The 24,715-nt window shown below is 48.2% G+C and overlaps 1 protein-coding gene across 2 annotated transcripts; it reads left to right on the top strand.

The window, feature by feature from the left end:
- Positions 1-144: 144 nt before the first annotated feature.
- LOC140386038 (keratin, type I cytoskeletal 18-like) lies at positions 145-23,977 on the top strand. 2 transcript variants are annotated; one of them, XM_072468638.1, is made up of 8 exons: positions 146-999; positions 8,075-8,157; positions 9,602-9,758; positions 11,599-11,763; positions 12,107-12,232; positions 15,090-15,304; positions 17,592-17,644; positions 22,671-23,977. In XM_072468638.1, the coding sequence occupies exons 1-8, from the start codon at positions 631-633 to the stop codon at positions 22,763-22,765; spliced, it is 1,263 nt and encodes a 420-aa protein (XP_072324739.1). In that variant the 5' UTR covers positions 146-630; the 3' UTR covers positions 22,766-23,977. The 2 variants fall into 2 exon arrangements, with proteins under 2 accessions (XP_072324742.1, XP_072324739.1); XM_072468641.1 differs by lacking the exon at positions 17,592-17,644 and having other exon boundaries at positions 145-999.
- The last annotated feature ends 738 nt before the right edge of the window (positions 23,978-24,715 follow it).

The following is a 24,715-nucleotide window of genomic DNA, read 5'->3' as shown; positions in this document are numbered from 1 at the left end:
CCCATTGGACAGAAAGGAGGGGCGCGGCCTCGGATAACCACGCCCCATTAATTGTAATGAGGCTCAGGGAGTCGCGGAGACATCTGATTGGACGGTTCAGCCGCCACTCAAAACCCACATTTTCAGGTAAATATAATGAGATTTTCACCTGAGACAGAGAGAGAGAGAGAGAGTGTGAAAGAGGAGAGAGGAGAGAAAGAGAGAGTGTGTAAAAGAGGAGAGTGTGACAGAGCGAAAGAGTGTGAAAGAGGACAGAGGAGAGTGAAAGAGGAGAGAGCGAGAGAGTGTGTGAAAGAGGTGAGAGAAAGAGATAGAGGGAGGAGAGAAGAGAGAAAGAAGAGACAGCGAGAAAGAGAGGCAAAGAGGACAGAGGAAGAGAGGGAAAGGGTGAGGAAGAGAGAGAGAGGGTTGAAGAAATAGGGAGGGGTGAGACAGGCAGAGAGAGAAAGTGAGAGACAAAGAAACCGAGAGAGATAGAGACGGAGAGAGGGACAGCGAGAGACAGAGATAGAGGCAGAGAGAGAGAGACAGAGAGAGACAGACAGAGAGAGACAGACAGAGAGAGAGAGACAGAGAGAGAGAGACAGAGAGAGCAGCGCGGTGCAGGACCCCCCCCCCCCCGGTACACAGATGAACTACAACAAGGGTCCGCTGTCCCGCACCTCCAGCTCAGCCAGCATGGTGTTGCTAAACTCCCCCAGGAGAGCCAGCAGTGCGCTCAGTCTGCAGGGAGATGGGAGCAGGGGTTTGAGACTTGCCTCTTACAGCCCGGCCAGTATGTCTCATGTGGGCAGGATAGGGACAGGAGTCAACATTAACCAGCAGGATGAGCTCCAGGGGCTCAATAAGCGACTGGCCAATTACCTCAGCAAGGTCAAGACCTTGGAAATTGCGAATAAGGAGCTGGAAATCAAGATCAAGAACTGCATGGCGAAGAGGGGCAACGATATTCGGGACTGGAGCTCCTACGAGAAGCCGGTGATGAACGTTTGTAAACAGGTAGGCGCTTCCCCGGTCTTCACTCCCTCACTCTCCCTTTCCACTGCTCCCTCTTGCTTTATCTTTCCACCAACTAGTCCTGAGCACGTTTGAGGTGTATGCGGAGGTCAGGTGGACAATACAAGGGAGAACTGACCAGATTAGAATCAGAGAAGAAGGAGGCCGTTCGGCCCATCGAGTCTGCAGCAACCCTTCAAAAAGAGGACTCCACCTAGGCCCACGCACCCACCCTATCCCCGTAACCCCACCAAGCCCTTTTGGACACTTAAGGGCCAAATTAGCACAGCCAATTCCACCCAATCTGCACATCTTTCGGAGGAAACCGGAGCACCCAGAGCAAACCCGCAAACACGGGGAGAACGTGCAGACTCCGCACAGACAGCCTCCCGAGGTTGGAATTGAACCCGGGTCCCTGGCACTGTGAGGCAGCAGTGCTAACCACTGTGTCACCCAGTGCAGTCCAGGATCGAGAACCAGATTGAATATCAGAGGGGGAGGGAAAATGGAAACCAGAGCAGTAAAAAGAGTATGAGGAGAAACTGGCAGCTAACATTAAAAAACAATCTGGAAGCCTTTCACAGACATATAAATAATCGAAAGGACTGAGAGGACCAGAAAACATTCACAGGGGACATGGCTGGGGTACTATATAAATACTTTATATTTGTCTTTACCAAGGAAGAAGATACTGTCCAAGTCGCAGTGAAAACAGAGCAACAGTTTAGGATACTGAATGGGCTAAAGATTCAAAAGGAAGAGATATTAGATAGGCTGGTTGCACATGGAGATGATAATTCATCAAAACTGGATGGGGTGCATCTGAGGATGCTGAGCGAAGTAAGGGTGGAAATTATGGAGGCGCTTCCTATGATCTTCCTTAGAACCAGGGGTGATGTCAGACCACTGGAGATTTGCAAATGTTACACCCTTGTTGAAAAGCGAGTGTATGTAAGGTTAAACCCAGCAGCCAGACGCCAATCAGTTGCACCTTGGTAGGGGGCGGGCACTTTAACACACAATGATTTGTACAAAATTAACAGGCACTTTGGATTAATTTGATTTGATGCATTGTCACATGTACCGAAGTACAGTGAAAAGTATTTTTCTGCGGCCGAGGGAACGTACACAGCACGTACATAGTAGATAAAAAGAATAATCGACAGAGAACATTGACAAATAGTACGTCGACAAACAGTGATTGGTTACAGTGCGGAACAAGGGGCCAAACAAAGCAAATACATGAGCAAGAGCAGCATAGGGCGTGGTGAATAGTATCCTTACAGGGTATGTGGATGAATTGAGGAATGCCAACACTGGATATGTTTAACTAACACGCTGAGGCTTTTTGATGAGGTAACAAGAGAGGTTTGATGAGAGTAGTGCGGGTGATGGGGTGTACATGGACTTCCAAAAGGTATTTGAAAAAGTGCCACACAACAGCCTGGTCAGCAACATTTGACAGGGCATGCTGATCAAGTGGTTTTTAAAAAAAGAAACGGGATCCAGCACTTTGTAAATAGAGGGATCAAGTACAAAAACCAGGATTTGGATTGGATTTGTTTTATTGTCACGTGTACAGAGGGACAGTGAAAAGTATAGTTCTGCGGTTCTGCGTACAGTCCAGACAGATCGTTCCATACATGAAAAAAATAATATGTCATACAGAAATACACAATAGAGAACGGTTCTAAGAGATGTCGGAAGAGGATCTGTTGTGAGAGAGCTTGCAGAAAGTCACCCCCCCCCCCCCCCCCCCCGGGCGTCGTCATGCTTTGGTGAACCTTTATAGGACACTGGCTGGCATCAACTGGAGCTCTGCGCTCCACACTTTAGGAAGGATGGGGAGGCATTAGAGAGTGTGCAGAAAAGATTCACAAGAATGGTTTCCAGGGAGGGGGGAGTTCCGTCACAGGATAGATTGGAGAGGTTGGGTCTGTCCTTGGGGAGGAGAAGGTTGAGAGGAGATTTAATCGAGATGTTCAGAATGATGAGGGTCTGGATAGAGTAGATAGGGAGAAACTCCTGGTGGAGGGATCGGGAAACAGAAGGAACAGTTTAAGGTAATTCTCAAAAGAACTAATGGTGACACACCGAAAAACCTTGTTACCAAACGGGTGGTTAGGAGCTGGAATGCACTGCCTGAGGGTGGGGTAGAAACAGATTCAATCGATGGTTTCAGAAAGCATTTAGATAAAGATCTGAAAGGGGAAAAAGCAGCAGGGCTGTAGGGGAAAAGGTGGGTGCATAGCACTAGAAACTTAGATAGGCCACACTTGGAGTATCGTGTTCAATTCTGGTCGCCACACTACCAGAAGGATGTGGAGGCTTTAGGAAGGGTGCAGAAGAGATTTACCAGGATGTTGCCTGGTATGGAGGGCATTAGCTATGAGGAGCGGTTGAATAAACTCGGTTTGTTCTCACTGGAATGAAGGAGGTTGAGGGGCGACCTGATAGAGGTCTACAAAATTATGAGGGCCATAGACAGAGTGGATAGTCAGAGGCTTTTCCCCAGGGTAGAGGGGTCAATTACTAGGGGGCATAGGTTTAAGGTGAGAGGGGCAAGGTTTAGAGTAGATGTACGAGGCAGGTTTTTTACACAGAGGGTAGTGGGTGCCTGGAACTCGCTACCGGAGGAGGTGGTGGAAGCAGGGACGATAGTGACATTTAAGGGGCATCTTGACAAATACATGAATAGGATGGGAATAGAGGGATACGGACCCAGGAAGTGTAGAAGATTGTAGTTTAGTCGGGCAGCATGGTCGGCACGGGCTTGGAGGGCCGAAGGGCCTGTTCCTGTGCTGTACTTTTCTTTGTGCTTTTGTTCAATGGCTAGACTGCTTTTACATAGTGCCAGAACAAGAAAGTCAATGGGCCAAATGGCCTCCTTCTTTATTTTAACCATTCCATACTTTAGTCTTCGTGTAAAGTGAGTTCAAGGTGTGAATGAAGTCAGATCAGGTGCACAAATCTCATTCAAACCCCATTTTAAAGTTACCTCAATGTCTGTGTCTACACTGGGAGTTCCCCACGTAAATATGTAACACTGTAATCACACTCTCACCAGTGGTGGCTCTGCAGTGTCTCTATTTGGGAAAGATGGAAATGCAGTGTGACATTTACATGGACAGTGAACTGAAAGCCTAATTGTGAGAGTTTTAATATCTGTGCACATGCAAATATAGTTTTGTGCATTTAAACATATTTTTTGTGAAACGTAAGCTACACTGTCTGAAAAATATCTGGAGGACGGCAGATAAATTACAATCTTCTACACTTCCCTGGTTATAGATGTTTCAATAAGATTAGGGAGGGTGGTAAAAGAGGTGGGGGGGGTGGCATTATTAATTAGAGATAGTATAACAGCTGCAGAAAGGCAGTTCGAGGAGTATCTGCCTACTGAGGGAGTATGGGTTGAAGTCAGAAATAGGAAAGGAGCAGTCACCTTGTTAGGAGTTTTCTATAGGCCCCCCAATAGTAACAGAGATGTGGAGGAACAGATTGGGAAACAGATTTTGGAAAGGTGCAGAAGTCACAGGGTAGTAGTCATGGGCGACTTTAACTTCCCAAACATTGAGTGGAAACTCTTTAGATCAAATAGTTTGGATGGGGTGGTGTTTGTGCAGTGTGTCCAGGAAGCTTTTCTAACACAGTATGTAGATTGTCCGACCAGAGGAGGGGCAATATTGGATTTAGTACTGGGTAATGAACCAGTGTAAGTAATAGATTTGTTAGTGGGGGAGCATTTTGGAGATAGTGACCACAATTCTGTGACTTTCACTTTAGTAATGGAGAGGGATAGGTACGTGCAACAGGGCAAGGTTTACAATTGGGGGAAGGGTAAATACAATGTTGTCAGACAAGAATTGAAGTGCATAAGTTGGGAACATAGGCTGTCAGGGAAGGACACAAGTGAAATGTGGAACTTGTTCAAGGAACAGGTACTACGTGTCCTTGATATGTATGTCCCTGTCAGGCAGGGAACAGATGGTCGAGTGAGGAAACCATGGTTGACAAGAGAGGTTGAATGTCTTGTTAAGAGGAAAAAGGTGACTTATGTAAGGCTGAGGAAACAAGGTTCAGACAGGGCGCTGGAGGGATACAAGATAGCCAGGAGGGAACTGAAGAAAGGGATTAGGAGAGCTAAGAGAGGGCATGAACAATCTTTGGCGGGTAGGATCAAGGAAAACCCCAAGGCCTTTTACACATATGTGAGAAATATGAGAATGACTAGAGCGAGGGTAGGTCCGATCAAGGACAGTAGCGGGAGATTGTGTATTGAGTCTGAAGAGATAGGAGAGGTCTTGAACGAGTACTTTTCTTCTGTATTTACAAATGAGAGGGGCCATATTGTTGGAGAGGACAGCGTGAAACAGACTGGTAAGCTCGAGGAAATACTTGTTAGGAAGGAAGATGTGTTGGGCATTTTGAAAAACTTGAGGATAGACAAGTCCCCCGGGCCTGACGGGATATATCCAAGGATTCTATGGGAAGCAAGAGATGAAATTGCAGAGCCGTTGGCAATGATCTTTTCGTCCTCACTGTCAATAGGGGTGGTACCAGGGGATTGGAGAGTGGCGAATGTCGTGCCCCTGTTCAAAAAAGGGACTAGGAATAACCCTGGGAATTACACGCCAGTTAGTCTTACTTTGGTGGTAGGCAAAGTAATGGAAAGGGTACTGAAGGATAGGATTTCTGAGCATCTCGAAAGACACTGCTTGATTAGGGACAGTCAGCACGGATTTGTGAGGGGTAGGTCTTGCCTTACAAGTCTTATTGAATTCTTTGAGGAGGTGACCAAGCATGTGGATGAAGGTAAAGCAGTGGATGTTGTGTACATGGATTTTAGTAAGGCATTTGATAAGGTTCGCCATGGTAGGCTTCTGCAAAAAGTAAGAAGGCATGGGAAATTTGGCCAGTTGGATAACGAACTGGCTAACCGATAGAAGTCAGAGAGTGGTGGTGGATGGCAAATATTCAGCCTGGATCCCAGTTACCAGTGGCGTACCATAGGGATCAGTTCTGGGTCCTCTGCTGTTTGTGATTTTCATTAATGACTTGGATGAGGGAGTTGAAGGGTGGGTCAGTAAATTTGCAGACGATACGAAGATTGGTGGAGTTGTGGATAGTGAGGAGGGCTGTTGTCGGCTGCAAAGAGACATAGATAGGATGCAGAGCTGGGCTGAGAAGTGGCAGATGGAGTTTAACCCTGAAAAGTGTGAGATTGTCCATTTTGGAAGGACAAATATGAATGCGGAATACAGGGTTAACGGTAGAGTTCTTGGCAATGTGGAGGAGCAGAGAGATCTTGGGGTCTATGTTCATACATCTTTGAAAGTTGCCACTCAAGTGGATAGAGCTGTGAAGAAGGCCTATGGTGTGCGAGCATTCATTAACAGAGGGATTGAATTTAAGAGCCGTGAGGTGATGATGCAGCTGTACAAAACTTTGGTACGGCCACATTTGGAGTACTGTGTACAGTTCTGGTTGCCTAATTTTAGGAAGGATGTGGAAGCTTTGGAAAAGGTGCAAAGGAGATTTACCAGGATGTTGCCTGGAATGGAGAGTAGGTCTTACGAGGAAAGGTTGAGGGTGCTAGGCCTTTTCTCATTAGAACGGAGAAGGATGCGGGGCGACTTGATAGAGGTTTATAAGATGATCAGGGGAATAGATAGAGTAGACAGTCAGAGACTTTTTCCCCGGGTGGAACACACCATTACAAGGGGACATAAATTTAAGGTGAATGGTGGAAGATATAGGGGGGTTGTCAGAGGTAGGTTCTTTACCCAGAGAGTAGTGGGGCATGGAATGCACTGCCTGTGGAAGTAGTTGAGTCGGAAACATTAGGGACCTTCAAGCAGCTATTGGATAGGTACATGGATTACGGTAGAATGATATAGTGTAGATTAATTTGTTCTTAAGGGCAGCACGGTAGCATTGTGGATAGCACAATTGCTTCACAGCTCCAGAATCCCAAGTTCGATTCCGGCTTGGGTCACTGTCTGTACGGAGTCTGCACATCCTCCCCGTGTGTGCGTGGGTTTTCTCCGGGTGCTCCTGTTTCCTCCCACAGTCCAAAGATGTGCAGGTTAGGTGGATTGGCCATGATAAATTGCGCTTAGTGTCCAAAATTGCCCTTAGTGTTGGGTGGAGGTGTTGACCTTGGGTAGGGTGCTCTTTCCAAGAGCCGGTGCAGACTCAATGGGCCGAATGGCCTCCTTCTGCACTGTAAATTCGATGATAATCTATGATTAATCTAGGACAAAGGTTCGGCACAACATTGTGGGCTGAAGGGCCTGTTCTGTGCTGTATTTTTCTATATTCTATGTTCTAAGGGCAGTGACATTCTTTAACCAAATTCCATTCCTGACATTTCTTTTGTTTTATAAATTTAGAGTACCCAATAATTTATATTTTTTTCCAATTAAGGGGCAAATTAGCGTGGTCAATCCACCTAACCTGCACATCTTTGGATTGTGGGGGTGAAACGCACGCAGGCTCTCTCTCCCTATGTGTGTGTCTCTCTCTGTGTCCCTGTGAGCATCTCACTGTGTCTCTCTCTCTCGTGATTCAAGATATTGATGCAGTAATATCTCCTCAGTACATGGTTTTCATTGTAGGTTAGTAGGTCACTGCAAGTTACTGCTGTGCTGAAGCAGAAATTGAGTTTTGACAATACCTCCCCCCTATTGCAATGAGCCTGGACATCATTTAAACTTTATTGCATTAAAGTTGCATCGGTTTAACAGGTTGACTAATCCATTGTCTGGAATCTCACGCTTCTCCTTGTTATAGGCTGGAAATCTATTATAGTCACAAAATCCTAGAACCTTTTCACCCAGGAGCCAGTCGCTATATCAGACAGAAATGTAACTGCATTCCTACACAGTCAGACACACTCATTGCTACATTCAATTGTTATGGAGTGGATTGTTAGACTAAACCTACAAGGTGTGTGTATAACTTATAATCTGTTGTCAAACTCCCTGCTAAAAATGGATACGCCTCCTATAGTGATTGCTGTTGATCTGTTAACGAATGTGATATATTTGTATTAACCGATCCCATTTTCCGGCAGGTCCAGGAAACAAACATGGATAATGCTGGCTTGACCCTGCAGCTGGACAACTGCGAGCTGGCGTCTGATGATTTCAAAGTGAAGTGAGTGTGTGGCACAGGGACTATAAACTGGAATACACGGATGACTCCATGGGTAGGTTAGGCGCCTCAAGTGGATGCCAACCGTGGAGGGTCCTTGTTTTACCCCCATTCAGAACCAAGTTCCCTGAAGGCAGGTGGATTGGCATTTTATGGGTGATGCAGTTGATCCCAATGACCCTTCTATTCGGGAGACAAATAGCAGATGGAATGCTAACCACTGTCCGATGGCTGCTGCCACTGCCAAGCACTACAGACCAAAGCTGTGTGAATAGCAAAGGCCACGTGTGCTCATGGGCGACGTGCAAGGGTGAGACACCAGTGGGTTGAAAATTCAGGGATTGAGGCAAGAATACTGTTTTAGGAAAATCCTTTGACTTTGAAAGGACCAATATTGGCCAGGACACTGGGGAGAACTCTCTGGTTTTCAAATAATATCATCGAATCTTCTTGTACCCGCCTGAACTCATCGGCGTTTACAAACTCCTGTCAGCATTCTTGTCACTTCCTGATCCCAATTCGCATTATTGAATTCAAATCTCTAGCTAGATGTTGTAGAGAGCCGGAGGGGCCAGCATTGTTCCCCTTCGAGCAGAGAAGGTTCAGGAGAAGGTGATCAAGAAAATAATCAGAAGACAGATAGATGAGCAGATTTTCTTTTGGATGAAATTTGGAAGTGCTGCCTGAAAGGACGGTGGAAGCAGTTTCGACCGGAATTTTCAATGGGAAATTGGATAAATACTTGAAGGGGAACATTTGTGGAACACTGGGAAAAGAGCATGGGGTGGAGAAGAGCTATTAAAGGCGCAGTGGACTGATTGACCTTCCTCTGTGCCGAACCATTCCAAAGAAGGATAAATGCTTGGAAAGGAACGATTTGCAGGAGTAAAGAGCGGGAGGATTAGAATTAATTGGATAGCCCTTTCATAGAGATGATATTGGCCAGAAGGGCCGAATGGCCTCTTTCGGTGCTGTGTGATTCTTTGATTCAACACATGTCAACTCTGGGTTGCTTTCCAACACTAGGGAAATGATGGCTGCGTGGTAATGTCGCTGCACTAGTAATGCAGAGGCCCCAGAGGCTCGAGGGACATGGGTTCAAACCCCACCACGGCAACTGGTGCAATTTAAATTCAATGAATAAACTTGGAATATAAAGTTAGTCTCAGTAACAGTGACCATGAAACTATCATCGATTGTTGTAAAAACCCATCTGGTTCACTAATGTCCAATAGGGAAGGAAATCTGCCGTCCTTACCCGGTCTGGCCTACACGTGACTCCAGACCTACAGTAATGTGGTTGTCTCTTAACTGCCCTCTGAAATGGCCGAGCGAGACACTGAGCTTGAGGATCATTAGGGATGGGCAGCAAATGCTGCCTTGGCAGCGACGCCAATCTCACTGGACTACATGGCTGCTTTACAACTCACCAATGATTTGTCCCTAGGTGGCAGTCGGAGTCGGATTTGAGGCAATCCGTGGATCAGGACCTCAATGGCCTGCGGAAAATCCTGGATGACACCAATGTGGGCCGCATGCAGCTTGAATCCCAGATTGAGGCTATGAATGAAGAACTGAGTTACCTTCGCAAGAATCACCTGGAGGTAAAAAGGGGACTCCCATTTACACAGCCGTCCGTCCACTGCGACGGGACATCCCAAAGCACCTCGCAACCAATGACGTACTTTCTGAAGTGTATCCTCTGTGGTGATGTAGGAAGCAAAGCAACTGATTGCTGCTCAGCAAGATCCCACAGTGCAATCTGACACGAGCAGATAACCTGTTTTAGTCAGTCTGGTTAAAGGATGAATATTGCCCAGGACACTGGGGGGGGGGGGGACTTCTCGGGAGGCTCCTGTGATTCTTTGAAACGATGGCCGTGGGACCTTTTCCGATAAGGAAGATGGGGCCTCGCTTTAACGTCTTATCTGAACGGCAGCTCCTCCTCATTCAGTCCCTGTGATAGTGGGCAGCACGGTAGCACGCTGCTTAGCACTGTTGCTTCACAGCACCAGGGTCCCGGGTTCGATTCCCACTTGGGTCACTGTCTGTTTGGAGACTGCGCGTTCCCCCCATGTCTGCGTGGGTTTCCTCCGGTTTCCTCCCACAAGTCCCAAAAGACGTGCTTGTTAAGTGGATTGGACATTCTGAATTCTCCCTCCGTGTACCCGAACAGGCGCCGGAATGTGGCGACTAGGGGATTTTCACAGTAACTTCATTGATTTGATTTGATTTGATTTTTTCCTGCGGCCAAGGGAACGCATACAGTACGTACATAGTAGACAAAAATAGAATAATTGACAAAGAACAAAGAAAAGTACAGCACAGGAACAGACCCTTCGGCCCTCCAAGCCTGTGCCGACCATGCTGCCCGTCTAAACTAAAATCTTCTACACTTCCTGGGTCCGTATCCCTCTATTCGTATCCTAATGGGGCTGTTTAGCACAGGGCTAAATCGCTGGCTTTGAAAGCAGACCAAGGCAGGCCAGCAGCACGGTTCAATTCCCGTACCAGCCTCCCCGAACAGGCGCCGGAATGTGGCGACTAGGGGCTTTTCACAGTAACTTCATTTGAAGCCTACTTGTGACAATAAGTGATTTTCATTTCATTTTCATGTTCATGTTTGTCAAGATGCCCCTTAAACATCACTATCGTCCCTGCTTCCACCACCTCCTGCGACAGCGAGTTCCAGGCACCCAATACCCTCTGTGTAAAAAGCTTGCCTCGTACATCTACTCTAAACCTTGCCCCTCTCATCTTAAACCTATGCCCCCTAGTAATTGACCCCTCTACCCTGGGAAAAAGCCTCTGACTATCCATTGACAAATGGTACATCGACAAACAGTGATTGGTTACAGTGCGGAACAAGGGGCCAAACAAAGCAAATACATGAGCAAGAGCAGCATAGGGCGTGGTGAATAGTGTTCTTACAGGGAACAGATCAGTCCGAGGGGGAGTCGTTGAGGAGTCTTGTAGCTGTGGAGAAGAAGCTGTTCCTATGTCTGGATGTGCGGGTCTTCAGACTTCTGTACCTTCTGCCTGATGGAAGGGTCTGGAAGAAGGCAATGCCTGGGTGGGAGGGGTCTCTGATAATGCTGTCTGCCTTCCTGAGGCAGCGGGAGGTGTAGACAGAATCAATGTGGGGGTGGGGAGCTTGTGTGATGCGTTGGGCTGAGTTCACCACACTCTGCAGTTTCTTGCGATCTTGGACCGAGCAGTTGCCATACCAGGCTGTGATGCAGCCGGATAGGATGCTCTCTATCGCACATCTGTAGAAGTTAGTTAGAATCGATGCAGACATGCCGAATTTCTTTAGCTTCCGAAGGAAGTAGAGACGTTGTTGGGCTTTCCTGACTGTTGTGTTAACTCATTGCAGTGTTAATGTGAGCCTACTTGTGACACTAATAAAGATTATTATTATTATAAATTCTCTCTCTCTCTCAGGAAGTGGATGATCTGAAAAGGCAGATTGCAAATTCCAGTGTTTCTGTGGAAGTTGACAACTCCGGCGAGGAGGATCTTGGCAAAATGATGAACCAAATCCGTGAGGAATACCAGGCCCTGGCTGATCAGAATAGGAAGGATGCGGAGGAGTGCTACAGAAAGAAGGTAATTGACAGACCCCCCCCCCCTGTGTGTGACGGGATATGGATGGGTGTCTCTCTGCACATGTGTGAATTAATTTGAATAAGGGTGTGTCTCTCTGTGAGACTGTATTCATGAATTTGCATGCTTCTTGTGTGTTTGTGCAAGTGTCTATGGCTGGAATGTTACCACCTCTCCCGCCAGTGGGATTGTTCCTCTAGTCTGAACTCGATGGTCTTTTGAACAGTTTGCTGCATGTTCTGGTCCTGTTCCGCTGAGGTGGAAGTTCTACCCCGTGCGTGAGTCCTTGCATTTGTGTGTGTCTCTCTCACTATATGTGGCGTTTGTTCACTTCTGTCTTTACCAGTTTGACACTGCCTCTCTGGAAGCTTCGAAGAATAATGAGGCCCTTCAGGCAACGAAAAACCAACTCACCACCCTGCGGCGTCAGATCAAAGGCCTGGAAGTTGAGCATCGCTCACTGGTGGCCATGGTAAGTCCCCAATTCAATCACAGTCGGTTCATCCATATCCATTGACAGTGTTCACCACTTTTGGCAACTCTCACTCGAGCAGGAGCTCCCTATAGGGCCTCTTCGAGCCACTAACGTGCCCATAAAATATAGGTTCAGTCAGCAGTTAAGAAGGCAAATGCAATGTTAGCATTCCTGTCGAGAGGGTCAGCACGGGCAGCACGGTAGCATTGAGGGCAGCACGGTAGCATTGTGGATAGCACAATTGCTTCACAGCTCCAGGGTCCCAGGTTCGATTCCGGCTTGGGTCACTGTCTGTGCGGAGTCTGCACATCCTCCCTGTGTGTGCGTGGGTTTCCTCCGGGTGCTCCGGTTTCCTCCCACAGTCCAAAGATGTGCAGGGTAGGTGGATTGGCCATGATACATTGCCCTTAGTGTACAAAATTGCCCTTAGTGTTGGGTGGGGTTACTGGGTTATGGGGATAGGGTGGAGGTGTTGACCTTGGGTAGGGTGCTCTTTCCAAGAGCTGGCGCAGACTCGATGGGCTGAATGGCCTCCTTCTGCACTGTAAATTCTATGGTGAACTATGAGGGCTAGAATACAAGACCAGGGATGTACTTCTGAGGCTGTATAAGGCTCTGGTCAGACAAAACTGTGAGCAGTTTTGGGCCCCGTATCTAAGGAAGGATGTGCTGGCCTTAGAAAGGGTCCAGAGGAGGTTCACAAGAATGATCCCTGGAATGAAGAACTTGTCGTATGAGGAACGGTTGAGGACTCTGGGTCTGTACTCGTTAGAGTTTAGAATGATGAGCGGGGATCTTATTGAAACTTACAGGATACTGCGAGGCCTGGATAGAGTGGACGTGGAGAGGATGTTTCTACTTGTAGGAAAAACTAGAAGCAGAGGACACAATCTCAGACTAAAGGGACGATCCTTTAAAACAGAGATGAGGAGGAATTTCTTCAGCCAGAGGGTGGTGAATCTGTGGAACTCTTTGCCGCAGAAGGCTGTGGAGGCCAAATCACTGAGTGTCTTTAAGACAGCGATAGATAGGTTCCTGATTAATAAGGGGATCAGGGGTTATGGAGATAAGGCAGGAAAATAGGGATAAGAAAAATATCAGCCATGATTGAATGGCGGAGCAGACTCGATGGGCCGAGTGGCCTAATTCTGCTCCTATGTCTTATGGTCTTATCCCGTCATTCAGTACAATCCTAGCCGATCTTCTGCCTCCACTTCACACTCTCACCTGCTGTGAGGGAGATCCACCCCCTTCAGGGAGAGAGAACTTTACGCCTCCTTCAGCTATGTCCCCAAAACAGAACTAAAACCTGAGAAACGGCCTCAGCGAATAGAATCTGCTGGTTCCTAGGTTTTGACAGAACTGGCTACAGACTGCTTGCGACTTTTTAATCGGAGGTTACCTTCACAGGCCTGGCTGGACAGAGAGTGTTTTCAATCTGCTTCTGGCAGCCCTCTGGATCGAAGCAGAACTGAAACTTAACTCTGCAAAAAGAAGTCCGCCTGTGTTTCCAGAACATTCCAGAACCAAGGCCCAATCAGAATCGAGAGCCCGTCAAAGACCCGGATTTCAAAAGAGCTGATTGGAGCTGCTCGCAAAGTCCATCAAAATAACATCATGGGACACTAACACATAGCACATTGGATCGAGGGGTGTGCCTGGGCCAGTTCAAATAGCAGCTTGCTGTAGTTTAAAAGCAGCCAGCAAGTCCTCAAGGATTGAAGACTGTGTTCCGGACGTGATTGGGGAGGACCAGACGGGATTTGTTAAGGGAAGGCAGTTGGCGGCCAACGTAAGAAGGTTGTTGAATGTTATCATGATGCCCCCAGAGGGTAGGGACGTAGAGGTAGTGGTCGCAATGGACACAGAGAAGGCATTTGACTGGGTGGAACTTTAGTAATTATTACTGGGCGGCGAATATAGCCATGATTAGGAAGTGGGTAGTGAAGGGGGGGGGGGGTGGTCAGTGTGGGAGCGAGTAGAGGCGGCATCTTGTAAGGTCACTAGTTTGGGGGCGTTGGTAACGGCGCCTCTGCCGTTCCTGCCGGCACGCTACTCCACCAGCCCCGTGGCGGTCGCGGCTCTGAGAGTGTGGGGGCAATGGAGGAGGCATGTGGGAGCAGAGGGAGCATCGGTCTGGTCTCCAATTTGCAATAATCACTGGTTTCCCCCGGGGAGGTTAGATGGAGGGTTCCGGAGATGGCAGAGAGCAGGGATCGAGAGGATGGGCTATATTTCCCCCAGGGTGTTGTGACACATTACACCATCCTAAATCTAAGAAAGCTTCATCCCCAGTACCAGCCTCCCCGAACAGGCGCCGGAATGTGGCGGCTAGGGGCTTTTCACAGTAACTTCATTTGAAGCCTACTTGTGACAATAAGTGGTTTTCATTTCATTTCAGTCAGTTCCACAATTCCTCTGGGACACTCTGCCATGAAAGCATTCTGCAAACTCATTTTCTAGACCATTTTTGCCCATTTGATTGTCCCAGTTTATATGAAGATTAAAGCCCCCCACAATTATTAACTTTCCTTTGGTACCAGCTGCAGTAGATCCTTGTTTAATGTTCTGTCCAATGTTATCGCTATTGTTAGGCGGCTGATACATCACCTCATCAGAACTTTCAACTCGGCAATTTTCAGCCACTCTTTAAAAAAACTCACTGCCTCCTTAAAACCTATCCTCCTTAAAACCTACCCCTTTGACTGAGCTTTTGCTCAATCTGTCCTAATATCTCCCACTGTGACTCATTATCAGTGTTTATTTGATAAAGCACCTGAAGCAGATTCCACAAAGTTAAGGTGTCCGACATAAATACAGGCTGTTTCTGTTAAACAAATTCTTCCCTCACCAGATCAATTCCCTGGAGGACACACTGGAGGACAATGAGGAGCGGACTGCAGCAGAGCTCCAAACCCTGAACTTGAACATTCTAAACCTGGAGCAGCAGCTCGCGGACCTCCACACGAAACAGAATGCTCAGAATGTGGAATACCAGATTCTGCTCAACACCAAGATGAGGCTGCAAGCTGAGATCAACACGTACCGTGGCCTGCTGGAGGCTGAAGGGTAAAATCACCATGTTACATCCCGGGCTAGATACAGGGGAAAGCCCCCTCTACACTGTCCCCATCAAACACTCCCAGGACAGGTACAGCACGGGGTTAGATACAGAGTAAAGCTCCATCTACACTGTCCCCATCAAACACTCCCAGGACAGGTACAGCACGGGGTTAGATACAGAGTAAAGCTCCCTCTACACTGTCCCCATCAAACACTCCCAGGACAGGTACAGCATGGAGTTAGATACAGGGGAAAGCCCCCTCTACACTGTCCCCATCAAACACTCCCAGGACAGGAACAGCACGGGGTTAGATACAGAGTAATGCTCCCTCTACACTGTCCCCATCAAACACTCCCAGGACAGGTACAGCACGGGGTTAGATACAGAGTAAAGCTCCCTCTACACTCTCCCCATCAAACACTCCCAGGACAGGTACAGCACGGGGTTAGATACAGAGTAAAGCTCCCTCTACACTGTCCCCATCAAACACTCCCAGGACAGGTACAGCATGGGGTTAGATACGGAGTAAAGCTCCCTCTACACTGTCCCCATCAAACAGTCCCAGGACAGGTACAGCACGGGGTTAGATACAGAGTAATGCTCCCTCTACACTGTCCCCATCAAACACTCCCAGGACAGGTACAGCATGGGGTTAGATACGGAGTAAAGCTCCCTCTACACTGTCCCCATCAAACACTCCCAGGACAGGTACAGCACGGGGTTAGATAGAGTAAAGTTCCCTCCACACTGTCCCCATCAAACACTCCCAGGACAGGTACAGCACGGGGTTAGATACAGAGTAAAGCGCCCTCTACACTGTCCCCATCAAACACTCCCAGGACAGGTACAGCACGGGGTTAGATACAGAGTAAAGCTCCCTCTACACTGTCCCCATCAAACACTCCCAGGACAGGTACAGCACGGGGTTAGATACAGAGTAAAGCGCCCTCTACACTGTCCCCTTCAAACACTCCCAGGACAGGTACAGCACGGGGTTAGACACAGAGTAAAGCTCCTTCTACACTGTCCCCATCAAACAGTCCCAGGACAGGTACAGCACGGGGTTAGATACAGAGGAAGATGCCTGGTGGTGACTGGGGTATGGGACCGAGGGGGTCTATTTTTTTTTGTTTGGGGAGGGTTTCTATCCAGTGAGCGTCAATGAACATTTACCCTGGTTAACACTCTGGCGACCCGCGGTGTCTGCTGATACGTTGGCGCGAGGCATTCTTGGGCATTCAGTTGTGTAGAATTGTACCCTGGAACAGGACGGAATGTAGTCGGGAGAGCAAAGATTATTTTCGGAGAGAAATAGGAGAAACAACAAACCAGAGCATCGCTCCGCAGTAAACGAGGCCATTCAGCCCATCGTGGGTGTACTAGCTGTTTGAAAGCTTTCTAATCACCTTAAATCTATTTTCTAGTTTCTCCCACTTTTGCCACCTGGAGAAGTTTTTTTCCAGCTCACGTGGTAACTTTAGTTCTTCACTATTCAAGGCTCTTGATGCAGTGAGGTGTAGAAATATTCTTTACAAATAGGTCACTTGGGTAATTTGATTTTCCACCATGTTCGTTTCAACCCAAGCCAATTGCCAGCGTCTCCAGCGTCTGGTATGAGTTACAATTCCCACTGACCTTCCCACACTGTCTTCGGAGGGTCCTACAAGTCCAGATTAATCTTGCGCACTCTTGGTAGATCAGACTTGGGGACAGGTGTAGGCCCATCGAGCCTGCTCCGCCATTCCGTGGGTTCCTGGCTGGTGGGGCCGGGGTCTCCACTCCACTCTGCTGTTTGTTACCCCATGATTATCAAAATCTATTTAACTCCACCTTCAATAAATTCAATGACCCAATCTCCCCCCCCCCCCCCTCCCCGGGAAGGGAATGCCACAGACTAACGACACTTTGGAAAGAAAATTAAACCTCCACATCTCGGGTGGGAGATCTGTGTCTCCTGTGCGTGACCCTGTGGAAAAAGAGGTAGCAAACGTTTCCCCCCCTGTTTGACTCCATCCAGACTGGTGACACATGGGCTCGGGCTGGAGCAGCCATGTGGTGGATAGAGAGGTTTCTGGTGCACAGAGGATTATGGGTATTACTGCCGCCATTGTTATCTGGCTGCTGTGAGGATTGGTATGTTGGGTGACCTTTGGGAATGTGTTTGGGGGACGGTAGTGATTAGGGACAGATGGTCATAGAATGAAGCCTCCGAAGATGGGTTGGTGACCCACCCTCATTACCTCCATGATGGCGACCCCCCCTGCTGTGCTCACATATGTCGCTGTTTTGCAGGTCCAGCCAATCAGAGCAACAATCAAACCGTACTCACGTTTCAACTATTGGAGGTGAGTTGGTGACTGCAGTTCTCAAGAGGAACTGGCAAAGCCACGCGACAAAATGTTATTGAACTGTTAGAGGCATCGCTGGCAGCAACAATCCTGATTCTCCCCCCCCCCCACACACAAGTGCCCACAGTCATGTATCTTCCAGCAATGATTTTCAGAGAAACATAGAAGATAGAACATAGAACATTCCAGCGCAGTACAGGCCCTTCGGCCCTCGATGTTGCGCCGACCTGTGAAACCACTCTAAAGCCCATCTACACTATTCCCTTATCGCCCATATGTCTATCCAATGACCATTTGAATGTCCTTAGTGTTGGCATAGGAGCAGGAGGAGGCCATTCGGCCCTTCGATCGCGCTCTGCCATTCATTATGATCATGGCTCATCATCCAACTCAATAGCCTAATCCCACTTTCCCCCACATCCTTAGATCTCCTTTGCCCTAAGAGCGATATCTAACTGCTTCTTGGAACCATGCAATGTTTTGGCCTCAAATCTTCCTGTGGCAACGAATTCCACAGGCCGACCACTCTCTGGATGAAGAAATTTCTCCTCATCTCGGTCCTAAATAATCTACCCTCAGGCTGTGCCCTTTGGTTCTGGACACACCCCACCATCGGGAACATCCTTCCTGCATCTACCCTGTCCGGTCCTGTTAGAATTTTATAGGTTTCTATGAGATCCCCCCTCATTCTTCTAAACTCCGAGGGCAGCACGGTGGCACAGTGGGTTAGCCCTGCTGCCTCACGGCGCCGAGGTCCCAGGTTCGATCCCGGCTCTGGGTCACTGTCCATGTGGAGTTTGCACATTCTCCCAGTGTCTGCGTGTGTTTCGTCCCCACAACCCAAAGATGTGCAGGGTAGGTGGATTGGCCACGCTAAATTGCCCCTTAATTGGGGAAAAAAATGAATTGGGTACTCTAAATTTATTTTAAAGAAAAATTAATTCTTCTAAACTCCAGTGAATACAATCTCAACCGTTTCAGTCTCTCCTCGTACGCCAGTTGCGCCATCCCAGGAATCAGTTTTGTAAAACTTTGCTGCACTCCCTCCTCAGCTAGACCATCCTTCCTCAGATAAGGAGACCAATGAGATCATGGCTGATCTTTGTGGACTCAGCTCCACTCTCCAGCCCGAACACCATAACCCTTAATCCCTTTATTCTTTAGAAAGGTATCTATGTTTTTCTTAAAAACGTTTAAAGAAGGAGCCTCAACTGCTTCACTGGGCAAGGAATTCCAGAGATTCACAACCCTTTGGGTGAAGAAGTTCCTCCTAAACTCGGTCCTAAATCTACTTCCCCTTATTTTGAGGCTATGCCCCCTAGTTCTGCTTTCCCCGACCAGTGGAAACAACCTGCCCGCATCTATCCTATCTATTCCCTTCATAATTTTATATGTTTCAATAAGATCCCCCCGCATCCTTCTAAACTCCAATGAGTACAGTCCCAGTCTACTCAACCTCTCGTCATAATCTAATCCCCTCAACTCTGGGATCAACCTAGTGAATCTCCTCTGCACTCCCTCCAGTGCCAATATGTCCTTTCTCAGGTAAGGAGACCAAAACTGAACACAATACTCCAGATGCGGCCTCACCAGCACCCTATACAATTGGTGACTGGTGTACGAGGGACACCCAGGCCTCGTTACACATTCCCCTCTCCGAATTGATGGCCTTTCGGAAAATAATCTGCCACCCTGTTTTTGTGAGCAACCTCGCATTTGTCCAAATTATACTGCATCTGCCATGTCTTTGCCCACTCACTCAGCCTGTCCAAATCACACTGAAGGATCTCTGTATCCTCCTCACAGCTCACCCTCCCACACAACTCGGCGTCATCTGCAAGTTTGGAGATATTACGTTTCGTTCCCTCATTTAAATTATTGATGCATATTGTGAACAGCACCCAGGTACCAGTGAGGACCGGAAACCGTGGCTGACTTCCAACCCCTCCAAAACTGATAGCCCTGAAATATGCCGACCAATGCTCCATCTGAAATCAGCTAACACAGCCCAGACTTCGGCTATGTGTTCCAGCAAATCCATTGACTCACTTTGATGATTCACGGGAACCTAATAATATGAAGTAGGGAGGAGTTCAGCAGATTTAATATTAATTACGAAATGTAGGGTAGATGCAGGGAAGATGTTACCAATGATGGGTGTGTCCAGAACCAGGGGTCACAGTCTGAGGATTCAGGGTGAACCGTTTCGGACAGAGATAAGGAGACATTTCTTCACACAAAGAGTGGTGAGCCTGTGGAATTCATTACCACAGGAAATAGTTGATGCTGAAACACTGAATATATTCAAGAGGTGGCTGGATATAGCACTTGGGGAGAATGGGATCAAAGGCTATGGGGAGAAAGCAGGATTAGACTATTGAGTTGGATGATCTGCCATGATCGTGATGAATGCGGAGCAGGCTCGAAGGGCCAAGAGGCCTCCTCCTGCTCCTATCTTCTATGTATCTGCATATTACGTTGGTCTTGGAGGGGGTGCAACGCAGATTCCCCAGAACCACCCCGGGGTTGAAAGGGTTAAATTCTGAGGATGGTTGGCATCGGCCAGGGCTGTGCTCCCCTGAGTGCGGAGGGGTTGGTATTAGTTCAGGTTTTTGAAAGGATTATGGTGCTCAATGGAGTAAATACAGTGAAATGATTACCTCCTGGGTAAGGGGAGGAGAGCAAAGATGGCTAAGGAGGAGCTTTAACTCCTGTTCCTGAGTATTTCAATTTACTCCTGTTCACTGTGCACAAATGCATGGCCTGTGTCCCAACCTCACCCCCCAGCGCCCCACCCCCCGCCTAGTCCGCGCACTCGCTGTGCACCCTCACATATACCTGTGCACTCACTGTGCACCCTCACATATACCTGTGCACTCACTGTGCACCCTCACATATACCTGTGCACTCACTGTACACCCTCACATATACCTGTGCACTCACTGTACACCCTCACATATACCTGTACACTCACTGTACACCCTCACATATACCTGTACACTCACTGTACACCCTCACATATACCTGTGCACTCACTGTGCACCCTCACATATACCTGTGCACTCACTGTACACCCTCACATATACCTGTGCGCTCACTGTACACCCTCACATATACCTGTACACTCACTGTGCACCCTCACATATACCTGTGCACTCACTGTACACCCTCACATATACCTGTGCACTCACTGTACACCCTCACATATACCTGTGCACTCACTGTGCACCCTCACATATACCTGTGCACTCACTGTGCACCCTCACATATACCTGTGCACTCACTGTGCACCCTCACATATACCTGTGCACTCACTGTGCACCCTCACATATACCTGTGCACTCACTGTACATCCTCACATATACCTGTACACTCACTGTGCACCCTCACATATACCTGTGCACTCGCTGTGCACCCTCACATATACCTGTGCACTCACTGTGCACCCTCACATATACCTGTGCACTCACTGTGCACCCTCACATATACCTGTGCACTCACTGTGCACCCTCACATATACCTGTGCACTCACTGTGCACCCTCACATATACCTGTGCACTCACTGTGCACCCTCACATATACCTGTGCACTCACTGTGCACCCTCACATATACCTGTGCACTCACTGTGCACCCTCACATATACCTGTGCACTCACTGTGCACCCTCACATATACCAGTGCACTCACTGTGCACCCTCACATATACCTGTGCACTCACTGTACACCCTCACATATACCTGTGCACTCACTGTACACCCTCACATATACCTGTGCACTCGCTGTGTACCCTCACATATACCTGTGCACTCACTGTGCACCCTCACATATACCTGTGCACTCACTGTGCACCCTCACATATACCTGTGCACTCACTGTGCACCCTCACATATACCCGTGCACTCACTGTGCACCCTCACATATACCTGTGCACTCACTGTGCACCCTCACATATACCTGTGCACTCACTGTGCACCCTCACATATACCTGTGCACTCACTGTGCACCCTCACATATACCTGTGCACTCACTGTGCACCCTCACATTTACCTGTGCACTCACTGTGCACCCTCACATATACCTGTGCACTCACTGTGCACCCTCACATATACCTGTGCACTCACTGTGCACCCTCACATATACCTGTGCACTCACTGTGCACCCTCACATATACCTGTGCACTCACTGTGCACCCTCACATATACCTGTGCACTCACTGTGCACCCTCACATATACCTGTGCACTCACTGTGCACCCTCACATATACCTGTGCACTCACTGTGCACCCTCACATATACCTGTGCACTCGCTGTGCACCCTCACATATACCTGTGCACTCGCTGTACACCCTCACATATACCTGTGCACCCTCGCATATACCTGTGCACTCACTGTACACCCTCACGTATACCTGTGCACTCGCTGTACACCCTCACATATACCTGTGCACTCACTGTACACCCTCACGTATACCTGTGCACTCGCTGTGTACCCTCACGTATACCTGTGCACCCTCGCATATACCTGTGTACTCACTGTACACCCTCACGTATACCTGTGCACTCGCTGTACACCCTCACATATACCTGTGCACTCACTGCACACCCTCACGTATACCTGTGCACTCGCTGTACACCCTCACATATACCTGTGCACTCGCTGTGCACCCTCACATATACCTGTGCACTCGCTGTGCACCCTCACATATACCTGTGCACTCACTGTACACCCTCACATATACCTGTGCACTCCCTGTACACCCTCACATATACCTGTGCACTCACTGTACACCCTCACATATACCTATGCACTCACTGTACACCCTCACATATACCTGTGCACCCTCACGTATACCTGTGCACTCGCTGTACACCCTCACATATACCTTTGCACTCACTGTACACCCTCACATATACCTGTGCACTCACTGTACACCCTCACATATACCTGTGCACCCTCACGTATACCTGTGCACTCGCTGTACACCCTCACCGTACTTACCCATTGCCTTCCAAATCTTTTGCAGACAAGAAAGCTAAGAAAGTCATCATCATTTCTCAGAAGATAGTTAATGGGAAGATGATTTCAGAAAAACACGAATCCGAAGAAATGTTGGGGTAAAGTCTTCCTCGCCTGGAGAAAGTTTCAGCAAGAGAATTTTTATCTATTCGGAGCGATTAAACTTGGGAGGGGGTTGAAAGGGAATGTCTTCAGATTCTGGTGATGCTCCTGTGAGTGACCTGTTTCTGTTGGGTGGGCTGCGATTTGGTATTTGGGTTGGGGTACTGGGTCTCGACACTCCTGAGTTCCACGCTGTGTCTGTGAGGGGCGGTTTCAACCTTCACTTTGATCATAGATGCATGAATGTGCCCGTGGTTCTCAGAAGATGCTGTTGGGTTGGTGGTTTGATGAATAAATAGTTGGTTTGGGTTAATGTTTTGTGGTGAAGTCGGTGTCCTTTAACTACACCGTGGGGTTAACTGAATATTCCGAGTTTTCTGACTTGGTTCCTGCTTAGTCATGGAGTAGTTCACTTTATTCACTGTGTATTCTCACATATTCACTCTATCGCCATTCTTTACATTCATTTACGGAATGTGGGGGTCGCTGGTTAGACCAGCATTTATTGCCTATCCCTAATAACCCTTGAGAAGGTGGGGGTGAGCTGCCTTCTTGAACCGCTGCAGTCTCTGAGGTGTAGGTACACCCACTGTGCTGTTAGGGAGGGAGCTCCAGGGTACGTGGGTGTGCGAGTTCTGTACATTGATTGTACACTCAATTAGGAGAGTTTTCGTTGGAAAGACGGAGGTTGGGGGAGGACCTGATTGAGGTCTACAAAATTATGAGAGGTATGGACAGGGTGGATAGCAACAAGCTTTTTCCAAGAGTGGGGGTGTCAATTACAAGGGGTCACGATTTCAAGGTGAGAGGGGGAAAGTTTAAGGGAGATGTGCGCGGAAAGTTTTTCACGCAGAGGGTGGTGGGTGCCTGGAACGCTTTGCCAGCGGAGGTGGTAGAGGCGGGCACGATAGCATCATTCAAGATGCATCGAGACAGATATATGAACGGGCGGGTAACAGAGGGAAGTAGATCCTTGGAAAATAGGTGACAGGTTTAGATAAAGGATCTGGATCGGCGCAGGCTGGGAGGGCCGAAGGGCCTGTTCCTGTGCTGTAATTTTCTTTGTTGTTCTTTGTACTCCCGTGATCACCTGTGGACTTCTCGATGAAACAAGCCTCTGTATAAAACTGTGGGGTGTTGGGGTGTGACAATTTGATTGTGTCTGTATCGGTTTGTTTTTTCTGGCCTGATTTAATAAAAAATTGAGTTCAATACGTCTATCTGTCATTCTGACTAAATATTTCTGATGTGGTATTTATAGCTCAGAAACAGGCCATTCACCTCAACAAGTCATTGCTGGTGTTCCAACTCGGTGAACCCCCTCACCTCTCAGCCCATCAGCATTTCCTCCGATTCCTTTAGCCCTGATGTGTTTATCCAGCTTCTCCTTAATCTTATCTAATACCCGGCTGCACCGTAGCATAGTGGTTAATTACCTCAACCGCTCCCTGTGGGAGTGAATTCCACATTCTGCTCACTCTCTGGGTAAAGAGGTTTTTTCTGAATTCCCAATTGGATTTATGTCGTACACTTGGTGGAGATTGTAGTTCTCCCAGGATGTTGGGAGCAATAGCTCCAAGGCAGGTTCGCGGGGATCACTGGCATCTTTGTGTTTTGCACATTGCCAAATCCACACATTCATTCACTGGGGTGCAAGGCCCAGGATTCAGCTCAGCTCAACTGTGGCCCTCACAGTTGACAATCCAATTCGCCCTCTGAACACATGAAATACTGGATGAAGTCTTCAAATCTGCCTCTCCAGGACTCCGCCTCACTGGGTCCCACGCTATGCTACCCGGCTGCACCGTAGCACAGTGGTTAGCACAATTGCTTCACAGCTCCAGGGTCCCAGGTTCGATTCCCGGCTTGGGTCACTGTCTGTGCGGAGTCTGCACGTTCTCCCCGTGTCTGCGTGGGTTTCCTCCGGGTGCTCCGGTTTCCTCCCACAGT

Source organism: Scyliorhinus torazame, chromosome 2 (genome assembly GCF_047496885.1).
Source record: "Scyliorhinus torazame isolate Kashiwa2021f chromosome 2, sScyTor2.1, whole genome shotgun sequence".
Taxonomy (NCBI): domain Eukaryota; kingdom Metazoa; phylum Chordata; class Chondrichthyes; order Carcharhiniformes; family Scyliorhinidae; genus Scyliorhinus; species Scyliorhinus torazame.
The sequence above is the reverse complement of the archived record's forward strand: the minus strand, read 5'-3'. Positions and strand labels throughout refer to the sequence as shown.

Coding starts and splice junctions, on each gene's coding strand:
- LOC140386038 (XM_072468638.1), top strand. CDS start 631: ATGAACTACAACAAGGGTCCGCTGTCCCGCACCTCCAGCTCAGCCAGC. Junction 9,759..11,598: donor TTCGCAAGAATCACCTGGAG/GTAAAAAGGGGA, acceptor TCTCTCTCTCAG/GAAGTGGATGATCTGAAAAG. Junction 15,305..17,591: donor GGCCTGCTGGAGGCTGAAGG/GTAAAATCACCA, acceptor GCTGTTTTGCAG/GTCCAGCCAATCAGAGCAAC.